General features: G+C 37.3%; 1 protein-coding gene across 4 annotated transcripts; it reads right to left on the reverse strand.

Annotated features, from left to right (window-relative positions):
• Nucleotides 1-476: 476 nt before the first annotated feature.
• Nucleotides 477-22,853, reverse strand: LOC103427500 (cysteine-rich receptor-like protein kinase 10). Of its 4 annotated transcripts, XM_070806033.1 has the most exons (8): nt 22,411-22,743; nt 2,887-3,373; nt 2,262-2,405; nt 2,028-2,149; nt 1,665-1,875; nt 1,338-1,575; nt 1,062-1,212; nt 477-979 (listed from the first exon to the last, which is right to left on the reverse strand). In XM_070806033.1, the coding sequence occupies exons 1-8, from the start codon at nt 22,735-22,737 to the stop codon at nt 650-652; spliced, it is 2,010 nt and encodes a 669-aa protein (XP_070662134.1). In that variant the 5' UTR covers nt 22,738-22,743; the 3' UTR covers nt 477-649. The 4 variants fall into 4 exon arrangements, with proteins under 4 accessions (XP_070662134.1, XP_028954061.2, XP_028954062.1 ...); XM_029098228.2 differs by lacking the exon at nt 22,411-22,743 and having other exon boundaries at nt 2,887-3,688; XM_029098229.2 differs by lacking the exons at nt 477-979; nt 1,062-1,212; nt 1,338-1,575; ... (2 more) ...; nt 2,262-2,405; nt 2,887-3,373 and adding exons at nt 19,998-20,370; nt 20,497-20,650; nt 20,737-20,977; ... (1 more) ...; nt 21,454-21,575; nt 21,705-21,872 and having other exon boundaries at nt 21,948-22,853.
• Between the last annotated feature and the right edge of the window lie 460 nt (nt 22,854-23,313).

Here is a 23,313-nt window from a genome sequence, read left to right on the forward strand (position 1 = left end):
AAAAAAAGAATTGAGGACGAAGAATGAAGAATTTTAAGAGAGGTGTAAAAAAAAGGGTCTCTACAGCTCCCCATAATATTTATGTCATTAAATTTATATTTAATGAGGTTTTCAAGATTCTAGTAGATTATAATAGATTTAAAAAAAATATAGGAGTGTAGATTAAGATTCAAGGAGTGCTAATAACATCTTCCAAAAAAATAGAACGTACAATTTGAGGAAGATGCTTGAAAATGATCGTTACGATAGTGAGTATCAAAATGTTTAATTCGGTTATTACAAACAAAAGGACTCACTAAACCATGCCAATCACGTTATGTGGAAAATCAAGACATTGAAGAAACTCAGAATACAGATTACAATTGCATCTTTGATGTTTTCAATCCTAACAATGGTCGTTCATAGTAGGAAACCAAATTCAAGTTTCATGTTTTCTAACACATAAATATAAACAGATATGTAGAGTCCGAGCACATGCAGAATTTTATGCGATTTACTATCATATAAACAAACCGAAATTTCGCCTAAAACTTGTATGTGCAGAACGTTCATCTTTTTAAGGACGGATGATACCATATCGGTAAATTTTGTTATTGTCTAGAGATGAGTCTATATATAAGCAGATATTACAATACGTGACAGTAACAGCTTATCTAGGGTATACTTCAGTGATAGATTTTTCATAAACGGACGGAGATGACTTGCTGATAGATTGAGCGGAGTCCATCGTTGCCTCTGACATGTTTCCCACTGCTCTACTTTGGTGGAAAAATACCGGTTGTTGAGGTAATGGCAGAGTAAGAGAGTAGCTATTGAGCATGAGAATTACTGATTGCATTGTAGGCCTGTCAGCTGGATCTTCCTGAACACAAAGTAAGCTGATATGGATGCATCTGATTACTTCAGTCCTCGAATAAGAGTCTCTCAGACACGGATCCAACAATTCCAAAGGTGCCCCATCTTTCCATAACTTCCAAGCCTGCATAAAATTCATAAGTTTAATTCATGATGCTATGTCAATGCAGGAGAACAGAACACTACACTTTTCATTTTAAGCTTACATGGCTTAGGAGGTCCTCAGCTGCATCGGTCTGAAGGAAGTAACTGTTCTTCTTGCCAGCGATGATTTCTAGCACTAAAACACCAAAACTATACAAATCGGACTTAACAGAAAAACGTCCGTGCATTGCATACTCGGGAGACATATAACCACTACAAGGAGCATAACAATCAGTACAGAAATTACAACAAAGATGTAACCAGAAAACATTTCAGATTCAATTCGATAATTGCAAAACAGAAGTGGTCGTGAGAAAATAATGAAATAGGTAACTTACAATGTTCCGACAATTCTGTTTGTGTTTGCTTGAGTTTGATCAACCCCAAAGATCCTGGCCATGCCAAAATCAGATATTTTTGGATGCATCTCCCCATCTAACAATATATTGCTGGCTTTGAGATCACGATGTATAATTCTAAGTCGGGAATCTTCATGCAGGTACATAATTCCTCGAGCAATTCCTGAAATAATCTTGTAACGTCTTGACCAATCCAATTGTCCTTGTTTCTCGGGGTCTGCAAACCATAAAAATCAAGTTATCATCGACAAATATAGTACTGCTATTGCAATAGGGAAAAACAATCAGATGTTTGAGTGTACAAACCAAATAGGAAATGGTCAAGGCTTTTGTTGGGCACATATTCATAAACAAGAATCTTTTCTTCGCCTTCCAAGCAAAATCCCAAGAGCCTAACCAAATTTCGGTGTTGAAGCTTGGCTACCAATACCATCTCGTTCTTAAACTCTTCCGCGCCTTGGTCAGAGTTCATTGATAGCCTCTTCACAGCTACTTCTTGGCCGTTTGAAAGTATACCCTGCGATAAAACATCAATCAAACAATGGAATGTCCACTCATGGCATTCATGGACGGCTTATGAGGCTCCAAAATTATTCAGATTTTGCATGCATAAAAGTTGGAACTTTGTAGACCTGAAGGAGCACTCATGTCATATAATGATTAACATACCTTGTAAACTTGACCGAAACCACCTTCGCCTAACTTGTGATCATCGGAGAAATTGCTCGTAGCTGCTTGGATGGTAGCAAAATCAAATTGCAAAGACTCGACAGTAGTAATGTCATTCTCACCTGCACAACCAACCAAACCATAGAAGCACAATGTTTATAGGCGAGGAATAAAGGAAAGGAGAATCAACAACAATAAACAGGAGGAGAATCGCAGAAGGATATATTTGTTTACCGCTTGGTTCGTCTGCTGCTGCTTGATTGTACTTCTTTCTTGCTCTCCTAGTTATGCAGCAGTAACCCACAACAAAAAGTAGCACAGATACAGATATTGGTACAGCAATGGCAACAATTGTACTAGTTGGGGTTTTGCTTTTTCCTGCAAAATAAACAAAAAATATTGAGAAATGGGTAAAATCAGCAGCCACAGCACAACTCCATATTCCCCTGCTCCAAAGTCCACAATAGCTATCAATTACCTAACAAACTAATCTGATAATACAATAATCACTTGATTGGGGCTTCCAAAAAGGTTAGAAACGTTTTGTGACAGTTCGCCTTTCCGACAACATTTGGGAGAAAAACTTCAAACTACATAATAGAAGCACTTTTCAAAGAAGTACATGCCTAGAAGCACTTAAGTAAACACTAATTAGAGTTTTAATGAAAGCATTTCAAGCAAAAATGCTTATAAGCAGAAGCTTCAGTCACGGTTGTACCCTTTACACTCAAATTTGAACCCCTTTTCCGTATCAGATTAGAATATCGCTCGAATAAAATTTCAACGTATTCATATTTTCTTCAGTTTAAAGTGGTCAACTTTAAAAATTAAATTTGAATTGAAGAAATGGTCACTTCACCTGTAGGCGGAGGAGGGAGAGGAGGAGGCGGCCCTGGTGCAGGCTCAGGTGCTGACATGGAGTTCTTGGCGTAGAAGGGGTAGACTTCGTACCTAACATGACAACTCGGAAACAAAACTCGTCCTCCGAGTTTCCCATTACAGCAATTCGGAAGTTGGGCTATGGCCAACCGAAGACAGCGGTTACAATCCGCTTCCGACAGGTCCTGCGTGCACTGCCCGAGGCTGTACACCGAAATCAACCCGCTTACATTTGCTTGATTCGTCGCGAACTTGTCGGCGTCGTTGGCAGCCTCGGTAGCCACCATGTTCATACTGGCCGCCAGGACCTGGTTGAACCGAGTCGGGTCGGTGGCGTTTTTATTGTTCGACATGTACAGGCGGGGCGACTCGGTGGCGGTGGAGAAGAATGACTCGTTGGAGTAGCGTAGCATGCAGTCGTCGTAACCGATCACCACCTGTTTTTCTACGGGGCAGCGTTGTGGGGCCTCGGAAATTGCGGTGGCGACACAGGTTTCGCAAGCTTGGGTTCCCGCGACGTCGCCGCGGCAGAGGAAAAGGCCGTAGACGGCGTTGTTTGTGGTTTGGACTGTGGCGTTGTAGAAACCGGTGGAACGGTTAGCGTTGGAGGAGAGGGTGGAAAGGAGGCGGTTGAGGTTGGACTGGAAGGTGGAGTTTGGGGTGAAGGTAGTGGTGTTTGGGCAGTAGTGAACCAGGTAATCAGCTTCCGTACTGGTCGGAAAGCTGAGCAGAATAAAAACGGAGAAAATCAAAAGAAGGGTAGTCATGTTTTTCATTTTTTGATGACTGATCATAAAATCATAGATTTTTGTATTGAGTATCATCAAAAGCAATGCAGGGGTCGTAGCTTGACTTTCAGTCTTTGAGGGAGCGTTTGTTACGACGGATTATCTCGGACTGGACTAGCTTCAAGGACTAAGCTGGACTAAAAGCGTTTGGTGCAGTGTTGGACTAAGAAGCTAGATAATAACAAATTCTAATATTATATTATTTAATATATAAATTATTAATATTTTATTATGATCTAGGTGACCGGAGATGACGAGGAGTCTATCGGGAGTTGAGTATGACGAGGACGAGAGTTGGTAGTCTTAGCTAGTCCCATGGTTATTGGGGGGTTTCGCTAAGACCTCTTAGTGAAGGGTTTTGTCCATGCTAGTCCCCTTTAGTCTCATTAATGTTAGTCCCAGCATGGAACAAACACAGTATTGGACTAACAGCTAGTCCAGTCCAGTCCAGTCCCACTTAGTGAGGGCAAACAAACGCCCCCTGAGTGTCCACCATAAGGGGTCCTCTCATACAACCGGATTTGGATTATGGAGGGATTAAATTTAGGAAGTTTTAACAAGACAGTCACGGTACTGTTCATTTTTAAAGAAAAATCACATTTTTACCTTTAACTGTCACTATTCATTATACCTTTAAAAATGACTTTTCATTAAAAGGGAAGTTTTTTTAAACTTTTCGTTAGTTTTCCTTTAAATTTAAGGAAAACTAAAGAATTTTTTTTAAAAAAAACTTTGAGTTTTAACGATAAAGATAAAATAAATGATATAATAAATAGTATCATGATTAATTTTTTTAGTATAAAAATATAATTTTTCATTAAAATGAATAATATTATGATTGACTTTTTGTGTTGCAGCTCCCAGAAACACCAATTGCTATCTCCAGAGGACAGGTCCTGCGTGCACGGTGCACTGCCCAAATCCGTACAGCGAAGTGAAACCTGCGTTGGAAAAGAGTAGTATTTAGTTTTATTCTGTTGTTTGAATTTTAGGTTAAGCCCGTTGGAATTAGAGTATTGATTTCTTGCCTGTTAGAATTAGGTTTAGTTGACTATATATAGTGCTTATGTTATGCAATTGGTTGCAATATGTGAAGAAAGTTGAGATTCCATTATAAGACCAATTGACAATATGTGGAGTAGCTAGGGATGACAATTTAACTTGTCAAATCAAATCACCGCAAGTAACCAATCCGAAAGGTTCGGTTTCGATCATAAAATTTCGGGTATTTTTACGGTTATGGATAATAATCGGGTAAACTTTTCGGTTTTGAGTTCAGTTATGGTTATTGGGGTATCTGCCCCAAACCCATACCTGAAACCGAACAATTTCATCTATGAATAAAAAAATATAAATATTTATTATATGAAAATGGGTTGTTAATAATCATTCATTATTAAATATGAAATTAATGATTTACTTTTATATCATTAATAATAAGAATTATATGCTTATAATTTTCAAGAGTGTAAATGTTTTCTTAGTAATATAAAATTTTAATATTATTTATTAGGTGCATTGTATCAATTGTACTAATAATAGTAATTTATTTAATATCGTTTTTTTTAATATTCTTCATTTAGTTAATAATATAAATAAATATATAAATATCGTAATAGGGAAAACTGTTAGCCAATCAAAAATCCGTCACCAGAAACGTTCGATTATGGGGAAAATTCGTTGGAGATTCTACGAATTCAGGTTCGATAAAAATAAACGGATTCGGGTATGGGGATGACACATCTAAACCCAATCCGCCCCGTTGCCATCCCTAGGAGTAGTTCAACCTCTTATAAGTCCTTACAATGTTTCTCCTTTCACCAATATATGGCCGTTGGACTTCACATGTGGGTCAACCTACTTTGATACAATGTAGAATTATCTGAGAAACAAGGCAAATGCACACACAACAACACCAATATTGTTCCTAACTTGATAATTATCATCTGCATAGTATAATTTTATCACAAAAAATCTCAATATTAATTAAAGTTAGATTAGAATATTTAAACTCTTTCCTTCTTTCTTTCTTTAATTGACGTGGGATTTCAACAATGTGGACTCAAACACTTCGACGTGACGCTCATTTTTGAAGAAAAAATTTCTATAAATATGCTGTCACGCTTCTAGGAGGTTTCATATTCCAAGTCAATAATGATTCTGACATATGATGGGACATAGTATGAGTGAGTATAACAACACTGTATTTTTTTTTATAACAAAGAGTATAACAACACTTTTACATCAAAATATTTTTACTTTGGGCTAACACTTTTACATCAAAATATTTTTACTTTGGGTTGTATTCCATTTCTTTACAAAAAAAAAAAAAAGAAGTTACTTTTTCAAGTTTACCAACTTTATCACCTGATTTATATGGAGACGTCAAACTAATGAATCAAAAGAGATTCTTTCTAGTGCAGATGATAGTACTTTATCACAATGATAGAAAGTACCTTTGTTTATGCTTAAAAATGTAATTTCGATCTCCACCAATTTTTCCCCTTCTTAACAACTAATTATTAACTTATTATTGAATTTTAACGATAAAGACAAAATAAAAGGTAAAATAAATAGTATCAAAATTGATTTTTTAATTTAAAAATATGATTTTTTTTATTAAAGTAAATAATACCGTAAGTTTTTCGTTAAAATTCTTTTTGATTTTTTGGACAAAGAAAAAAGAATCTTTTTCCCATCATAGGCATGAAAACTTGACCCTTGTCAATCACGTTATGTGGAAAAAAGCTTCTTTGGTATTCTTCAGATCATGTGGCGAGTCCACCAAGGGCCAAAGGTGGTCAGTTGACCCGGTGATGACCAAAAAATAGCTTAGGTCAACTACGGTGACATCTTGATCATCTGATTGGTAACGCTTTAGAGCCCACAATTTTTTGACGAAATAATTGAATGAGCTCCCTGAAGTTGATGTTTCTACGTACTAAGCATGCAACCTTTTCTTTTCTTTTAAAACAATATAGTTTTGAACCTGGTCTTTAGTTCTCATTTTTCTTCAAATATTTTAAAGGGAATCCTAACGAAACACTCTTGGTACTATTCACTATTAACGTTAAGGACATTTTTACTCTAAAAAGTCACTTTTGGTATTATTCACTTACAACACATTTTTATCCCTTTGATTAAAACTCATAATTTTCAAGTTATTTTCATTAGTTTTCCTTATTTTAAACGAAAAAAATGATAACAATAAACCACACCCACACCCGATTACTCCCCCACTACCCAACCCCAACCCCGCCACCACATGCGGCCATTCGTCTCTCCTATTTTCATTCCTCAAATTTCAAGTAACTTTTAAATTATAATCCCGAATATTTTGGTTTATGAATAATTGAATATTGAAGTAAACACTTCCTACTCATTAATTATAAATCATGAATCCGCCGCTACTCACATGTATATATAAAATTCTAATCCATAGATTGCAAAGAAGTAGGTTGATATTGGTGATGGTAAAGGTCTGTCTATTCAACATATTGGTTCTTCTTCCTTGAATACCTCTAATGCTGCCTTTAAATTGTCAAATGTTCTTCATGTTCCCAAAATAAAACATAATCTATTGTTTGCCTATCAATTTGTTAAGGATAATTACTGTGCATTGACTCTTGACTTTGATGGATCCATTGTAAAGGATCGTTCTACGGGGAAGACTCTTTTGCAGGATGCAGTTAAGAATGGTTTTTACTCTTTACAAAGCTCTTCTTCTCCTGGTGTCTCCTCCTCCAGCTCTTCTCATGCTCTGGTGAGTGTTCAAGCTCCTATCAAGCTCTAGAACAATCGACTAGGCCATCCTTCTTCTTCTATTTTTCGAAGACTTCTCTCTATAAATAAATTGGCAATCAAAGGTACATCAGCTGTGGGTTTCTTTTGCTCTGAGTGTGCTATAGCAAAGAATCATAAGCTCCCATTTGAATCTTCCACATCATCAACTACTCATAGCCTAGAATTGTTACATTGTGATTTGTGGGGTCCTGCTCCTGTTACTTCAGTGAGTGGATTTAGGTACTATCTTCTGCTAGTTGATGATTTCAACAAGTATAGTTGGACATTTCCTATAAAAGTCAAGTCTCAAGTGTATTCTACTTTTGTACTCTTTAAGAACAATGTAGAAAACACAACTGGAAATACAATCAAAACTGTCTGTTCTAATTCAGAGGGTGAGTTTACAAGTCTATCATTTAAATCTTATCTTCAAACTCATGGCATTTGTCATCAATTAAGTTGTCCACACACACCAGAACAAAATGGTTGTGTGGAAAGGAGCATCGCCATCTAGTTGAGACAGCTAGAACCTTATTGGTTCAATCTCATGTTCCTCAACAATACTAGGTTGAAGATTTCACCACTACATTATATCTCATTAACAGATTGCCAATCTCTGGGATTTCAAAATCACCTTGGGAGTTATTCTTTCATACAGTTCCAGATTACTCTAGGCTCAAAGTATTTGGTTGTTTATGCTTTCCATAGTTAAAAACTTATGTGTCTTCCATGGTTAAAAACTTATGTGTCCTCCAAACTTGATGGGAAAAGTAAAAGATGTATTTTCTTGGGATATAGTCTACAACATAAAGGTTATAGATGTTTGGATGCAGAAACACAAAGGGTTTATATTTCAAGACATGTAGTTTTTAATGAGACTACATTTCCCTTTCATGATTCTCATCACCCTGTGTCTTCTGTTTCTTCTCTTCTATCTCATCCTATTGACCTAGAGTTTTCTTTACCCTCATGCATTTCATCAAATGTTCCATCTGGTACTTCAACCTCTTCCTCACAGAGTGTTGAACCTATTCCCATTGCTTCATCAATGCCTAGTGGCACCACAGAATCTAATCATCTCTTTGTGCAACAAATTCAAAATGCCCATCCTATGATCACACAGTCAAAAAATGGCATTTATAAACCAAAGGCATTCAGTGCAACCAAACATCATATTCCTTCCTCTATTGAAGTAATCCCTACCACATATCTACAAGCTTTAAAGTCTGCTAATTGGAGATTATCAATGCAAAATGAATTCAATGCATTTCAGTCTATAGGTACTTGGAATTTTGTCCCTCCTACATCCTCTAAGAATGTTGTTGGCTGCAAATGGGTCTTTAGAATTAAAAAGAACCCTGATGGCTCTATTAAAAGATACAAAGCCCGGCTTGTTGCCAAAGGCTTTCACCAAAATGAAGGTTTAGATTATACAGAAACCTTCAGCCCTGTAGATAAGCCTGTCACTATTAGAATCCTATTAACATTTGCTATGCAATTCAACTGGTTTCTTAATCAGTTAGATATTAGCAATGCTTTCCTTCACGGGGATTTAAAAGAATAAGTGTTTATGGTGCAGCCTCATGGATTTCAAGATCCCTTCTTCCATATCATTTATGTAAGCTTAAGAAATCAGTGTATGGTATTAAACAGGCCCCTAGGGCCTGGTTTGAAAAGTTGTTTCAGGTTCTCAAATCTCTTGGTTTTACTCAATCATCCTCTTATGCCTCTCTGTTTGTACTAAAAGTTCCAACTTGGTTATTGTGCTGGTTTATGTTGATGATATTCTTATCGGTGGTCCTAATGCTTCTCTCTGTCAACAACTTATTAAAAAGTTGAGTGCTCTATTTCTAGTCAAAGATTTAGGACCCTTACACTATTTTTTGGGCTTCGAAGTTCACATAACCAAAGATAGTATTTTTCTACATCAAGACAAGTATTTACTTGATCTTTTACAAAAGACTAACATGGATAGAGCTAAACCCTGTTATACACCCTCAGTTCTGCAAAGTTGGATCACATTGGTGATTTGTTACCTAATCCCACTGAATATCACTCTCTAGTTTGTGGCCTGCAATATCTCAATTGGACTAGACCTAATATTTCTTTTGCTGTCAATCATGTGTGTCAATATATGCATGCACAAACAGTTACACATATGCAAGCAACCAAAAGGATTTTAAGATTCATCAAGGGCACTATCACTCAGGGTCTTTTGTTTAAACAAAGTTCTTTACATCTTTCTGCCTACTTGGATGTAGACCAGGCTGGCTGCACCATTGATAGACGATCTACTAGTGGTTTTTGTGTCTTTTTGGGTTCAAACTTGATTAGTTGGTGTGCAAAGAAACAAACCACATTGGCTCGTTCATCCACTGAGGCAGAGTACATGCCTTTGGCTCAAACTGCAGTAGAGATTACTTGGATATGCAAAGTGTTGAAAGATTTCTGTTTTCCCATGACTGCTAAACCCACTATATGGTGTGATAACATCTTAGCCATATCTCTTGTTTCTAATCCTATTTTTCAAGCTCATACTAAGCATGTTGAAATAGACTATCACTATATTAGGGAATTGGTTCTTGCCAACTTGATTAAAGTCCAGTATGTGTGTAGTCAGGATCAGATTACTGACATTCATACCAAGTCCTTGTCTAGATCCAGATTTCAGTTTCTACAATCCAAGCTCTCACTTAGAATCCTGCCTTCTTCCAAGTCTGGCTTGAGATGGTGTAAAGATGAAGATGACAAGTTATATCAACATATGGTTATTAGTTTGTTATAGTTTGATTGTAAAGTATTGTATTTTATTTTGTTAGAGGGAGAGAGAGAGAGAGAGTCAGTTTTGGTTAGTTAAAGAGAAAGGAAATAGTCAAAGGTTATATATTAGTGATTGTATTATTCATTCGGTTTGTTTGTTGCTTCTGCGTTGTACTTCTGTTGACCCTAAAAACTACCAAGCCTATGTGGCGCACAAGTCGAGTAATTAGTAAGCTAACTATGTCTTTCGGTTGTATGGGGGGCATGCCAACTCGTCGGCCGAGCTCGGCCGAGGAGTAAAATGTGTTGATGTTGCGTTGAACATGCGGCTGACTTCTTGATCTCGCGACTGCGGCCGAGGAAGGAACACATCTCGTCCTTTAGGTTCTAGAGCTTGAAGACAAAGCTACTAGTTCTGCGAAGTTCACAAATTATCGGTGTTGGATTCGATCATGGTGATTATATTCGTGAAAGTATAAGCATGCTGAATCGACACCAAAGTATAGGGACACAAATACTCAAAACAAATGTATGTCTTGATTATGAAAGTGGTTCGGCTGTCAGAATGCCGAACTCTAAAATTTACTTGCGAATAACCAATCATAGACGACTCGGGGTTCAATGTGCCGAGTATAGTAACTTGTAACACCTCATTTCGCCGATAAGGCTAACGAGATGACATATGCCAATAAGGATTCGAAAATCCTCCTCGACCGAGACTTGGATAGATAACCAGTCGGTCTTGTCCCAGTGCTATTTATCCAAACTGAATGTGCTCCACGGTCAGCTGATTCTACGGCAACAGTGTTATTTATCCAAACTGAAAAATGTTCGCCGGTTGCCTTCACAGTGCTGTTTATCCAAACTGAAGATGTGTTGGCGAAAAAAGAAAATAAAAAATCTCAAGATGTTTGAGAGGTGTTGAATTGGAGAGACCCTCCCTATCTATAACAGCCAACTTGTATTGAATTCCAATCACTCAAGGATTAGAACTCTTCTCCTTGATCCAGCTTTTTCTCGGCCAATCCTACTCCTATTAGGACTTTGAACAGAACTCGTTATCAGGCGATATTCAGTTCCAGCATCCTAATCCTGTCGAAACTCCTTTTCATAATAGGACTCATCCACATTCCCAATCCCCGATGGGATATGGCCAATTTCGACTGTGCGGCCCATAAACTAGAAAACCCCCAGTGATACCTATACATGGTCTCTGGGCCGAGAAGGACTCTAAACTCGGCCCAACCAACACTGGGTCGAGATCATTCTAAACTCGGCTCAAAACCATATTTTTGGGCTTAAACAACTTCTTTCTTGCTCTCCTAGTTATGCAGAAGTAACCCAATACAAAAAGTAGCACAAATGCATATATTGGTACAACAATGGCAACAATTGCAGTGGTTGTGATTTTACTTTTTCCTGCAAAATAAACAAAAAAATATTAAGAAATGGATAAAATCAGCAGCCACAGCACAACACCATATTCCCATGTTCCAAAGTCCACAATAGCTATCAATTACCTAACAAACTAATTTGATAATACAATTATCAATTGATTGGAGCTTCTAAAAAGGTTAGAAACGTTTTGTGACAGTTCGCTTTTCCAACAACATTTGGGAGAAAAACTTAAAGTACATAATAGAAGCACTTTTCGAAGAAGTACATGCCTAGAAGCACTTATTAGAGTTTTAATGAAAGCATTTCAAGCAAAAATGCTTATAAGCATCAGTCACGGTTATTCCCTTTACACTAAATTTCTATGGGGTAGCGTCGTGGGGCATCGGCGTTTGCAGTGGCGACACAAGTTTCACAAACGTCGGTGCCCACAACATCGCCGCGGTAAAGGAAAGGGCCGTAGATGATGTTATTTGTACTTTGGACTGTGGCGTTGTAGAAGCCGGTAAGGCGATTGAGGTTGGACTGGAAGGTGGAGTTTGGGGTGAAGGTGGTGGCGTTTAGGCAGATGTGAGCCAGGTAATGCAGGGTTGGTAGCTTGACTTTCAGCCTCAAGTGTTAACCAGAATAGTAAACATAGGAGAGAATTATGAGAGATTTTTTTAATGTGACTGGTAAATGGGATGATACGTCACGTGTTACTATATAAATGGTATGATATATGTGTTAAAAATTTCTCACCCTTCTTTTCCCTCACATTGCCCATCAACTTTTCTTCAAACCAATAGAAGGAAGCAGGCCATGCGCTACCGGAGAATCGTGAGGCTGGTGTAATCGTGACAGACAAATAAATTCCCCGCTACCAAATCTATGGCTCGATGTCTCAGGTTATGGCCTCGGTCTACCATCAATGACCAGGACAACGACAATCTCGAATTCCAATTAGACGTCACCGCCTCATAGGCCTTCTTCTTTGTCTACAATGGTTTACTCTGCCATCCTCATTAATCTCCATCGTCCACCACGGAGGATGACGATTCGCACTTGTGTAAAAGAGAGGGAATAGAGATGTGGGTGGCCAGAGAAGGGAAGAATTGGTGGGGATCGCCGGAGAAGATGAGCAAATTTGTTGGAGGGAGACAAAGGGGTCCTTTTGGCCACAAGATTAATTATAGAAAAGAGTGTTTGAATGCTTGATTATAAAATTTAATCATGAACACTTGCCTTGTTTTTATTGGGCCACATTGATTAGTGAGTAAAATGGATATAGACTAGTTAATATCAAGTTTTATATGTTGATAATTAAATTATGACTTAAGTTAAGCATTGATAGTGTACTCTTTTTTATTAGTGACACATTATTTAGTTTGTAAATTTTATTTATAAATTTAGTTTCTCTGGCATTATCCACTAGATTTTAGTCTCAATGCCATTATCGTTTAATAAGTGTTTGCAACTTGTTCAAAATGTGCACTATGGTAATATCTCATTTACCACCATGTGAAAATGTTAAAAAGTTAAAATACACGATAATGTCCTACCCCTTAGTGTAGGTAATATCGTTTGTTAAAAAGAAAATACAAGACAATGCATTATTGATTTGAAAATTTGCTACAATAACATCCTTTGTAGTTATTGTGTTACGTTTGGCCAATTGAGAGATGTAACCCCACTTAATGGGACATGTTAGAATTTCCTTGTCCCACATCGGCCAAAAGGCTTGAGAACAAGCCATTTATATAAAATTACCCCACTCTAACTAATACCGAGACCTTTTGTATTAAAACCCCACATCTGACAGATTGAGCAGGTGGCCAAGTGGGGACAGTATCGGTGTTGTTGGAGTGAGCCCATGGCCCGTTTACCTGAAATTTAAGATGGTATCAGAACCAGGGGACGAGTCCGTACATCCACGTGAACGGGTGGGTCTCCTTTGGCCCCGTGCAAATGGGTGAGCCTCGACTTGGCTCCACGTAGGCCAAGAGATGTCACTTGCATTGGCCTAGCGCGAACGGGTGAGCCCCGACTTGGCTCCACGTGGTTGCCGATGTGTGGAACTCCACGTGTGACCTATAAAATAGGGTCTCACGTGCGAGGGAGTGTTAGAATTCCTTTGTCCCACATCGGCCAGAAGGCTTGAGAACAAGCCATTTATATAGAATTACCCCACTCTAACTAATACCGAGGCATTTTGTATTAAAACCTCACACCTAACGGATTGAGCAGGTGGCCAAGTGGGGACAATATCGGTGTTGTTGGAGTGGGCCCATGGCCCGTCTACCTGAAATTTAAAAGGAGCGCTATAGATGAGTTATTTCAAGATGTTCGTATTATATACGTGTTTGCAGTGGCGGAGTTAGAATTTTCAAATAATGGAGTCTTAATTTCAACAAAAAAAAACTTCAATGGACCATTTCGTCGAGCACCTATTGGGTACTTGCCAATTCCTGCCGACATTTGCCAAAAGCTTACTCGAACGTATGTCGACATACGTTGATTGTTTACATTTCCGCTTCATTGTTCTCATCAAATTTTGTTTTTTTTCTTCAGATTTTCTTTTCTAAAAACAAGATCTATTAAAGGATGCAGGAAGATGAACAGTTTGGATTGTTGATATTATATTCAGAGTTTTACGGTTAGTGAAAATATTGCTTGATGTTTATAAAGTTTCTACAAACTATATGACATCGACTCATATTTCAGTTAACCGTAAATATCGAAACGTGAAATCAGAGATCTGAACCAGGGCTTAGGCCTGGTTTGGTACTGAGATGATTCTGAAAAAAGCTGGTATCAAAATAAGCTGGGACATTTTTTGTGTTTGGTAAACATTCAACTTCAGTTTTTTTTCACAGTTTTGGGTGAAAAAAACCTAAAAACAAGAAGCTGCAAAACCCAGCTTTGAAAAACCGGCTTTTTTCAAATCTATTTTACATAAAAGTTTACCAAACACTATAATACTGCCTTTTTTTTTCAAAAGCATTTTTTTTCAAAAGCATTTTTACAAAAAAGTTTACCAAACACTCTACAACTTTATTTCACAACCGTTTATTCTCACAACACAGCAGAAACAACTTTTTTTCAAAGCACAACAATACCAAACCAGCCCTTAGAATAATGCTTATAAGCAGAAGCGTCAGTCACGGTTATACCATTTACACTCAAATTTGAACCCCCCCGGTATGAGATTCGAATATCGCACAAACAAAATTTCAACGAATTGATATTTGCTTGAAGTTTAAAGTTGTCAACTTCAAAAATTAAATTTGAATTGAAAAATTGGTCACTTTACCTTTAGTCGGAGGAGGAAGATGAGGAGGCGGCCCTGGTGCAGGCTCAGGTGCTGATGTGGCATTCTGGGCGAAGAAGGGGTAGACTTCGGGCTAGTTTGGTATTGCTATGCTTTGAAAAAAAAGCTGCTGTGAGAATAAGCGGCTGTGCTGTGAGAATAAGTGGCTGTGAAATAAATCAGCAAAGTGTTTGGTAAACTTTTTTGTAAAAATGCTTTTGGAAAAAAAAGCAGTTTGATAGTGGGTATTTTCATTAAAGGAGCACTGTAGCTCCGTGTGCTTTTAAAAAAAAAAAAACCAGTTTTCCAAAGCTGCAAATATCAGCTTCAGCTTTTTCCTTTGATTTCAGCTTATTCTCATAGCAGCTTCCAAAATAAGCCATTTTTTTTCAGTTTACCAAACACCTAAAACCCTCACAGCTTTTTTTCATGGTGCTTTTTTTTTAAGCACCTCACTCCCAAACTAAGGCCTCGTACCCAACATTACAACTCAGAGACAAAACTCGTGCTCCGAGTGTCCCATTACAGCAGCTCAGAAATTGGCCTATGGACCCCCGAAGACAGCGATTGCAATCTGTCGCCGACAAGTCCTGCGTGCATTGCGCGAGGCTGTACACCGACATCAACGTACTAACATTTGCCTAATTCATCCCGAACTTATCGGCGTCTCCGACAGCCTCACTGGCTGTCTGGTTCACACTCGTCGCCATGACTTGGTTGAACCGAGTCGGGTCGGTGGCGTTCTGCGTGTTCCACAAGTACACGCGGGGCGACTCGGTGACGGTGGAGAAGAATGACTCGTTGGAGTAGCATAGCAAGCAGTCGTCATACCAGATCACCACCTGTTTTTCTACGGGGCAGCGTTGTGGGGCCTCGGTGGTTGCGGTGGCTACACAGGTTTTGCAAGCGGCAGAGGAAGATGCCGTAGACGGCGTTGTTTGTGGTTTGGACGGTGACGTTGTAGAAGCCGGTGGAGCGGTTGGCGTTGGATGAGAGGTTGGAAAGGAGGCGGTTGAGGTTGGACTGGATGGTGGAGTTTGGGGTGAAGGTGGTGGTGTTTGGGCAGATGTGGGAAAGGTATACTGCTTCCGTATTGGTCAGAAAGCTGGGCAGAGTAAAAATGGAGAAAATCAAAAGAAGGGTAGTCATGCTTTTCATTTTTTGGTGATTCATCGTAACATCATAGGTTTTTGTACTTAGTATTAACAAGAGCAATGCAGGGTGGCAGCAAGACTTGTCAGTTTTGAGTATTGATTAGAAGAGTTCCTCTCGTACAACCGGGCTTTAGTCTCAATGCCATCAACTTCTAAGAGCAACTCCACCCTTGGAGCCCTTCCCCCAGACAATCCACTATTTAATCAACCATGTGAACAGTAACTGCCATAATGAACAGTAACTGCCTTTTGCATCTCCACCCTTGCACTTGAATAGTCCTGGCAATAAGCAATAAAATATTTATTAATTTTTTTTTTACAAAATAATACAAAATAAATTTATTTGTAATTTCGGATAAGATATTTTAAATCGTTCTCGTTGCGCCATGTGTCATTTACCCAAAACGACTATTATTGGTCATAGATTTCGATAAGATTTTTATCCAATGTCATCGTGCCACTTGTCGTTATCTTTTCAGAATCTTTGAGGATATATTTCGATCAGATTTTAAATCGTTCTCGTTGTACCACGTGTCATTATCCGAAAAAATAATTATTGGTGATGGATTTGGATAAGATTTTTATCCAATGCCGTTATGTCACGTGTCGTTATCTTTTCAAAATCTTTTAGGATAGATTTCGATCAAATTTTTAACGAATGACGGCATGCCACGTGGCATTATCTACAACCTAATCATTTCAGAATCCTCCATATAATCCATCATCCATTCTTAATCCAACATCTTCAAGAAGCGTCCAATTCGTACCTGCATCTGTAGTCATTTTGTTGAAAAAAATTGGATTGAAACTTTGAGAGAAAGATAGGAATGTGATTGAAAGTAGTTGAGAAAATATGAAATTGTGGTGTAAAGTAGATGATAATGAGTAGGTATTTATAGAAAAGTATAAACATTTTTTTTAAATTTCAGATATTTTTTTCGACTTTTTTACAATTTTTTAAATTTTTTTATTCAAATAATTAATCTCTGCCGTTGGATTTAAAAAAAATTGAATTCCAACACTCTAGATTGTGCCACGTGTCACAACGGTAACTTTTCTTAATTTTAAAACTATTTTTTATTTATTTATAAAGCATATTAATATCGATCGTTGATCTCAAATCGAACGGTTGATATTAAATAAGATTTATTTTTAGTTTTTTTACCGTTGAGATCCAATGGTCCAAATTAAAGAGCCGTTGAGATCGAACGGACCGTGGGATGCCACGTGGCTTCCCAACGGTAACTTTTCTGTCTGAAAAGTCGTCTGACTTTTTTGAAACTTGGTCGGGCGACGAATGGGGGTGCACGCGCCTGACAAAAATAAAATAAAAAAAAGGGTTGAGCCACTCGGGCTCTCGGGCTATCAACTCCTCACAGGCCCGGAGCTCAGGCCTCACCTCCCCTCGGGCTCCTTCAAGGCTGGAGCAAGTTCAGGGCCTCGGGCCCCTTTCCTTTCCCCTGTCCCCCGAGCAATGTCCATGGGTGGACTTGCTCTAATAAGTGCTTGCAACTTGTTCAAAAGTTGCACTATTCTTTCCAATCCACTGATCAATTGTTTTGTTGTTTATTCGTACAAAAAGCAAGGGTAATCCGACTGATAGATGACTCATACCGTTGTTGTTAATTAAATTATATTGATTAACGTGTTAATTTTTTTTATTAGAAACATATTATTTTGCTTGGAAATTTAATTTAAAATTTTAATATTCCTAACATTATTCAAAAAGTAATCACGGCTTCATGTTGACAAGTTTAAATTACTATTTTTATGAGTGATAATCTAAATTAATTTAATTTAAATTATAAAAGGGAGATCCATTTAGGATAAAAAGAGAAAACATTAACCAATTTGATTAAGCCCACCTAAATTGCCAACTTTAATTATTGATTATTACCCACGAGGATGTTAGAAGTTCATTAAACTTCAAGAGTACAACATATTGGGATATGTCATTTACCGCCATGTAAAAAAGTTAAAAACTTAAAATATAGGACAATGCATTATTAAGTGGGACCACTACACTACTATGTTGTTCTCCCTCATGCACCACCATGTGATAAGTTATTTCTAGATGTTCGTACTATATACGTGTTTGCAGTGACTAAGTCAGAATTTTCAAATAATAGGGTCTTAATTTTAACCAAAAAAATAACTTCAATGGACCATTTCGTCGAGCACCTAATGGGTACTCGTTTATTCTTGCCAATATTTGCCAAAAGCTTACGCTAACGTATGTCGATAATTACTATGATCAGTAGAGGCTTGTCGAGCGGAGTTGTAGAAAACTATCGAGTAATGTTGAAGATTGTCAAAGCTTGTCAACTGAGACATTTCATCGAGCACTTGGTTCACACCATAGAGTCGCATACAAGAAGAGATAGATGATAAAAGAAAACAAAATTAGGAGGAGGAAGTATGATTTAGTTTGTCATAACTGTTTATAATGATCAAATACAAATACAAAGTCAAATGTACATAAATATTTGGGTGAAGTGCCGATTTAGTTCCTGAACTATCACCTCAGTGAAAATTAGGTCTTTAAATTATTTTTTCGGTAAATAAGTCCCTAAATTCATTAGAAATTGCTAATTTCATCCCTACTATTATATTCAAAGCTATTTTATCCAATTTTTTGTCAACTTAAGTCACTTGACACACTTTAGAGTGTAATACCATCATTTTCTCGTCTATAAGTGCTTAAAATTTCATATTGGTTGCGAATTTAATGTCTAATTTACCCTCAAAAGTTAACTTACACCATTTCTTTATGAAAAACTACTAATTTCTCATCCAAAGTTAACTTCATACACTATTTCTTTATGAAAAACTACCAATCTACCCTCCAATGTGTATCACATGCAAGTAACGTGACTTAAATTGACGAAAAATTAAATATAGTAGCTTCAAATATAACATTAGGGATGTAATTGGCAGATTTTTATAATTCAAGGACTAATTTTTCTGAAAAAATAGTTTAGAGGTTTAATTTTCACTAAGGTAATAATTCATGGACTAAATTGACATTTTACCCTAAATGTTTTAAAGCTGTTGGAATCATAAACAACGAATGACTTCATATTAATTACGCCGTTATAAGTTTGGACTTTATACATTCACCTAAGAAAACAAAATACATATTATTTGCCAAATTCATATAGGTGAAAAATAAAAATTGCAATGTAGGAAAAAGTAATTGAAACTTTACAATCTGAAAAGTCACGGCAGATGGTCTTTTGTCAAAGAGTATAAAGTAAAAAAACTTTAATTTTTCGTGTGGAAAAGTATCTCACTAGTTATGTCACTATCTCAGTCAAATTCGTAGAAGAAACGTAAACGAAGGAGACGAATATAAAATTTCGTAAGAATTACGTATAAATTTATTATAATATACAGATACGATGGAGACGTAAGTGCCAAAAGGGTACCATATAATATACTATTAAACTTGAATTTTCAACAATAATATAATTACATAAAATCTGTTGATTTGTTGCTGATGAGACTTGTTCTGTTGATCTTGGATAAATATAATTTATGTTTCTTCGCTATTAAAGATTTGAATCTTTGAAACAAATAAACTTACCCGTGTATGTTAAACAGTATCAATTAGCTTAAGAAAATTTTCATAAGGTGAGTCAATTTTTTTCGTTATTAAACAAATGCGTGTTAAAAATAATAAAATGCCAAACTTGAAACACATATGTACAAGAACCGATGACAAATAAAATGTAAGAAAAAGAGATGTTTGTGAAAAATATTATATAATTTTTTTAATTAAACTGAGATAATTAAAATTAATGGCTAAATATACGATGGATTACCTTTGTAAAATAATAAAAATTAAATGTAATTTTTTTTTTTCCTCGAAAGCTTAGATTCCAACGAGAAACTTGCATTTAACCAGAATATTATGTGACGATTGTTGTAAAAACATGTAAATATATATTTAATGGATTCCAATGATATATGTCCTCATATCTTGCTCAACGAGCCACAACATTAGAAATCGTCAAGCCATTGGCCGAGCAATTGTGAGCACTGACTGCTACATGATCACGATGATCAATAAATCTCCCTGTAAAGAAGGCTGGTCGCTCAGGTTTAGAAAGACTAATGGTTTCACTTTTCAACATAAGAACAACTGATGACATGGTCGGCCTGTTGTTTGCATCTTCTTGAACACACAATAATCCGATATGAACGTATCTCAGGAATTCATTTGGACTGCATGAGCCTTTCAACAACGGATCCATCAACTCCAACACTTTCCCTTCATTCCATAATTTCCAAGCCTGCAATTATAATTTCATGCTAATTAAGAATGTAGTGATATATTGATTATAAATTTCTATATACCTACATATATTTGTTTGAGATATTTTTGTATAAGCTAACTCTCAAGTAAAGACTTTACGTACGTAGCCTATAAGAGTCGGTGCACCATTTGTCGGATGAAAACCCAAAAAGTTCTTTCTCCCCGTTGTGATCTCAAGCAAAAGTACTCCGAAGCTATATACATCAGATTTTATTGAATACAATCCCTCCATAGCATACTCTGGAGCCATGTAACCACTAAATTGCAAAAACAGCTAAGAATTTGAATATGTAAGATAATTAACTAAATAGAGGAAAGTATATATATATGAGTTGAAACTTACTAGGTGCCGACAATTCTTTTGGTGTTTCCTTGAGTTTGATCATCCACTCCAAACATTCTTGCCATACCAAAATCTGATATTTTTGGATTCATATTTTCATCTAACAGGATGTTACTCGCTTTTAGATCACGATGTATAACTCTATGCCTTGAATCTTCATGAAGATATAAAATTCCTCGAGTGATTCCTCCTATTATCATGCAACGGCTTGACCAATCCAGCTGTTCACGTTTCCTGGATTCTATATGCTCACTTCAATTCATTAAATATATACAATAATATTGTATCTAAGTTCGAAATTACTAATTTTTTTTTCAGAATTATGTCCTCTTACCAAAAAGAAAATAATCAAGACTTTTGTTTCGCACATATTCATAAACAAGTAGGGTTTCCTCTCCTTCCAAACAAAATCCCAGGAGCCTAACAAGATTTCTGTGTTGAAGTTTGGCTACCAATGCAACCTCGTTCTTAAATTCTTGGACGCCTTGTCTAGAGCTTTTTGACAACCTCTTCACTGCAATTTCTTGTTCATTAGCAAGTGTTCCCTGACATATGAGGCATTCTATCCAATCAATTTCGGTTGCATACATCTTATATATGTTGAGAATAGTACAAGTTGAACCCGAGATTCTAAGAATTGAGCACTGTATATTAAGAATCAATAATTTCAAAGACAAAATAAGGGTAGATATATGTTCCCATTTTCAATTTTCATACCTTGAAAACTACACCAAATCCGCCTTCACCTAACTTGTTATTATCAGAAAACTTGTTTGTGGCGGTTTCAATGGTTCCCAAGTCGAATTGCAAGGACTCAACAGTCTTTGTATCATCCTTAGCTAAGACAGAGTTTCAAAATATTACACGTAAACTATTCATGATAAACTAATCCAACCGATTTCAGGAAACTAAATTGGCAAAAGTTCCAACATGAGATGAGATAGTGTGACAATAAGCGTTGCACTTACCTTCAACTTCAAGTTGTAACCCTCGTTTCTTGACTCTCGAGTAAATGCATATGCTGCTGAGAATGGTAACAAAAGCAACCAAAACCACGACCACCACGATGATGATAATTACTTTTCTGTTACTCTTCTTTGCTTCTGGAACCGGAGGTGGAATATTTGCTGGCGACACTAAAAGTTCACGACACCATAAATTGGAATTGTTACTGAATTACAATTAATATCTTTTTGGGGGATAGTGTATACCTTTAGGCCCTTCTCTGATGGAGGCTGGCGGCGGTGGGGCGGAGGAGTAGAAGGGGTAAATTTCAAACCTAAGATTGCAACTGGGTTTTAGAACTCGTCCCCCAGCATTGCTTCTAGGAGTTTGTGTTGCAGCTTCCAGAAGACACCAATTGCAATCTCCAGACAACAGATCCTGCGTGCACTGCCCAAATCCGTACAGCGTAATGAAACCTGAAACACTCGTTTCTTTCGTCGCAAACATGTGACTGCTATTGGAAGTCTGAGCGGCCACCTCGGTGACCGTAGCTGCCAGTACCTTGTTGAACAGGTTTTGGTCCGTTATACCACTTGCATTCTGCGTGTTCCACATGTACAAGCTAGGCGATTCGGCCGAGGTGGAAAAGAATGACTCGTCGGAGTAGCGTAGCATGCAGTCGTCGTACCAGATCACCACCTGTTTCTCTATGGGGCAGCGTTCTGGGGCCTCGGCGGTTACGGTGGCGACACAGGTTTCGCAAGCGTCGGTGCCCACGACGTCGCCGCGGCAGAGGAAGAGGCCGTAGACGGCGTTGTTTGGGGTTTGGACGGTGGCGTTGTAGAAGCCGGTGGAGCGGTTGGAGTTGGAGGAGAGGGTGGAGAGGAGGCGGTTGACGTTGGACTGGAAGGTGGAGTTTGGGGTGAAGGTGGTGGTGTTTGAGCAGACGTGGTAGAGATAAACTGCTTCCGTAATGGTCAGAAAGCTGGGCAGAGTAAAAATGGAGAAAATCAAAAGAAGGGTAGTCATGCTTTTCAATTTTTGGTGATTCATCATAACATATGTTTTTGTATTAACAAGAGCAATGCAGGTGTGGTAGCAAGACATTTCAGTTTTGAGTGTTGACCAGAAGAGTTCCTCTCATACAACAACCGGGTTTTAATCTCAGTGCCACCAACCTCTAATAAGTGCTGGAAAAATGATATTTTTTGTACCATATTTTCATACCATCTTAGGTGGTATTTGATGTAGACAGTCACATCATTTGAATTCATCAGATTTTTAAATTTAGTTCATTATTTAATAAACTAATAATTAAGAAAAACTAGTTAATTAAATGATGATTGTGATATACAATGAGTCTTTCTCCTTTTTTGGGTTTTGCAAATTTTTCAAATGATGTAGTTGTCCACATCAGATGACAACTAAGGTGGTATGGAAATATGATATAAAAACATGGTATAAATAGCATTACTCATAAGTGCTTGAAACTTATTCAAAAGTTGCACTATTCTGTCCACTGACCAATTGTTTTGTTGTTTATTGGTACAAATAGCAAGGGTGATCCTAATGATAGATCTAATGATGTTGTGATTCAATTAAATTGATTAACGTGTTTACTTTTTATTACTA

Source organism: Malus domestica, chromosome 10 (genome assembly GCF_042453785.1).
Source record: "Malus domestica chromosome 10, GDT2T_hap1".
NCBI classification, from domain to species: domain Eukaryota; kingdom Viridiplantae; phylum Streptophyta; class Magnoliopsida; order Rosales; family Rosaceae; genus Malus; species Malus domestica.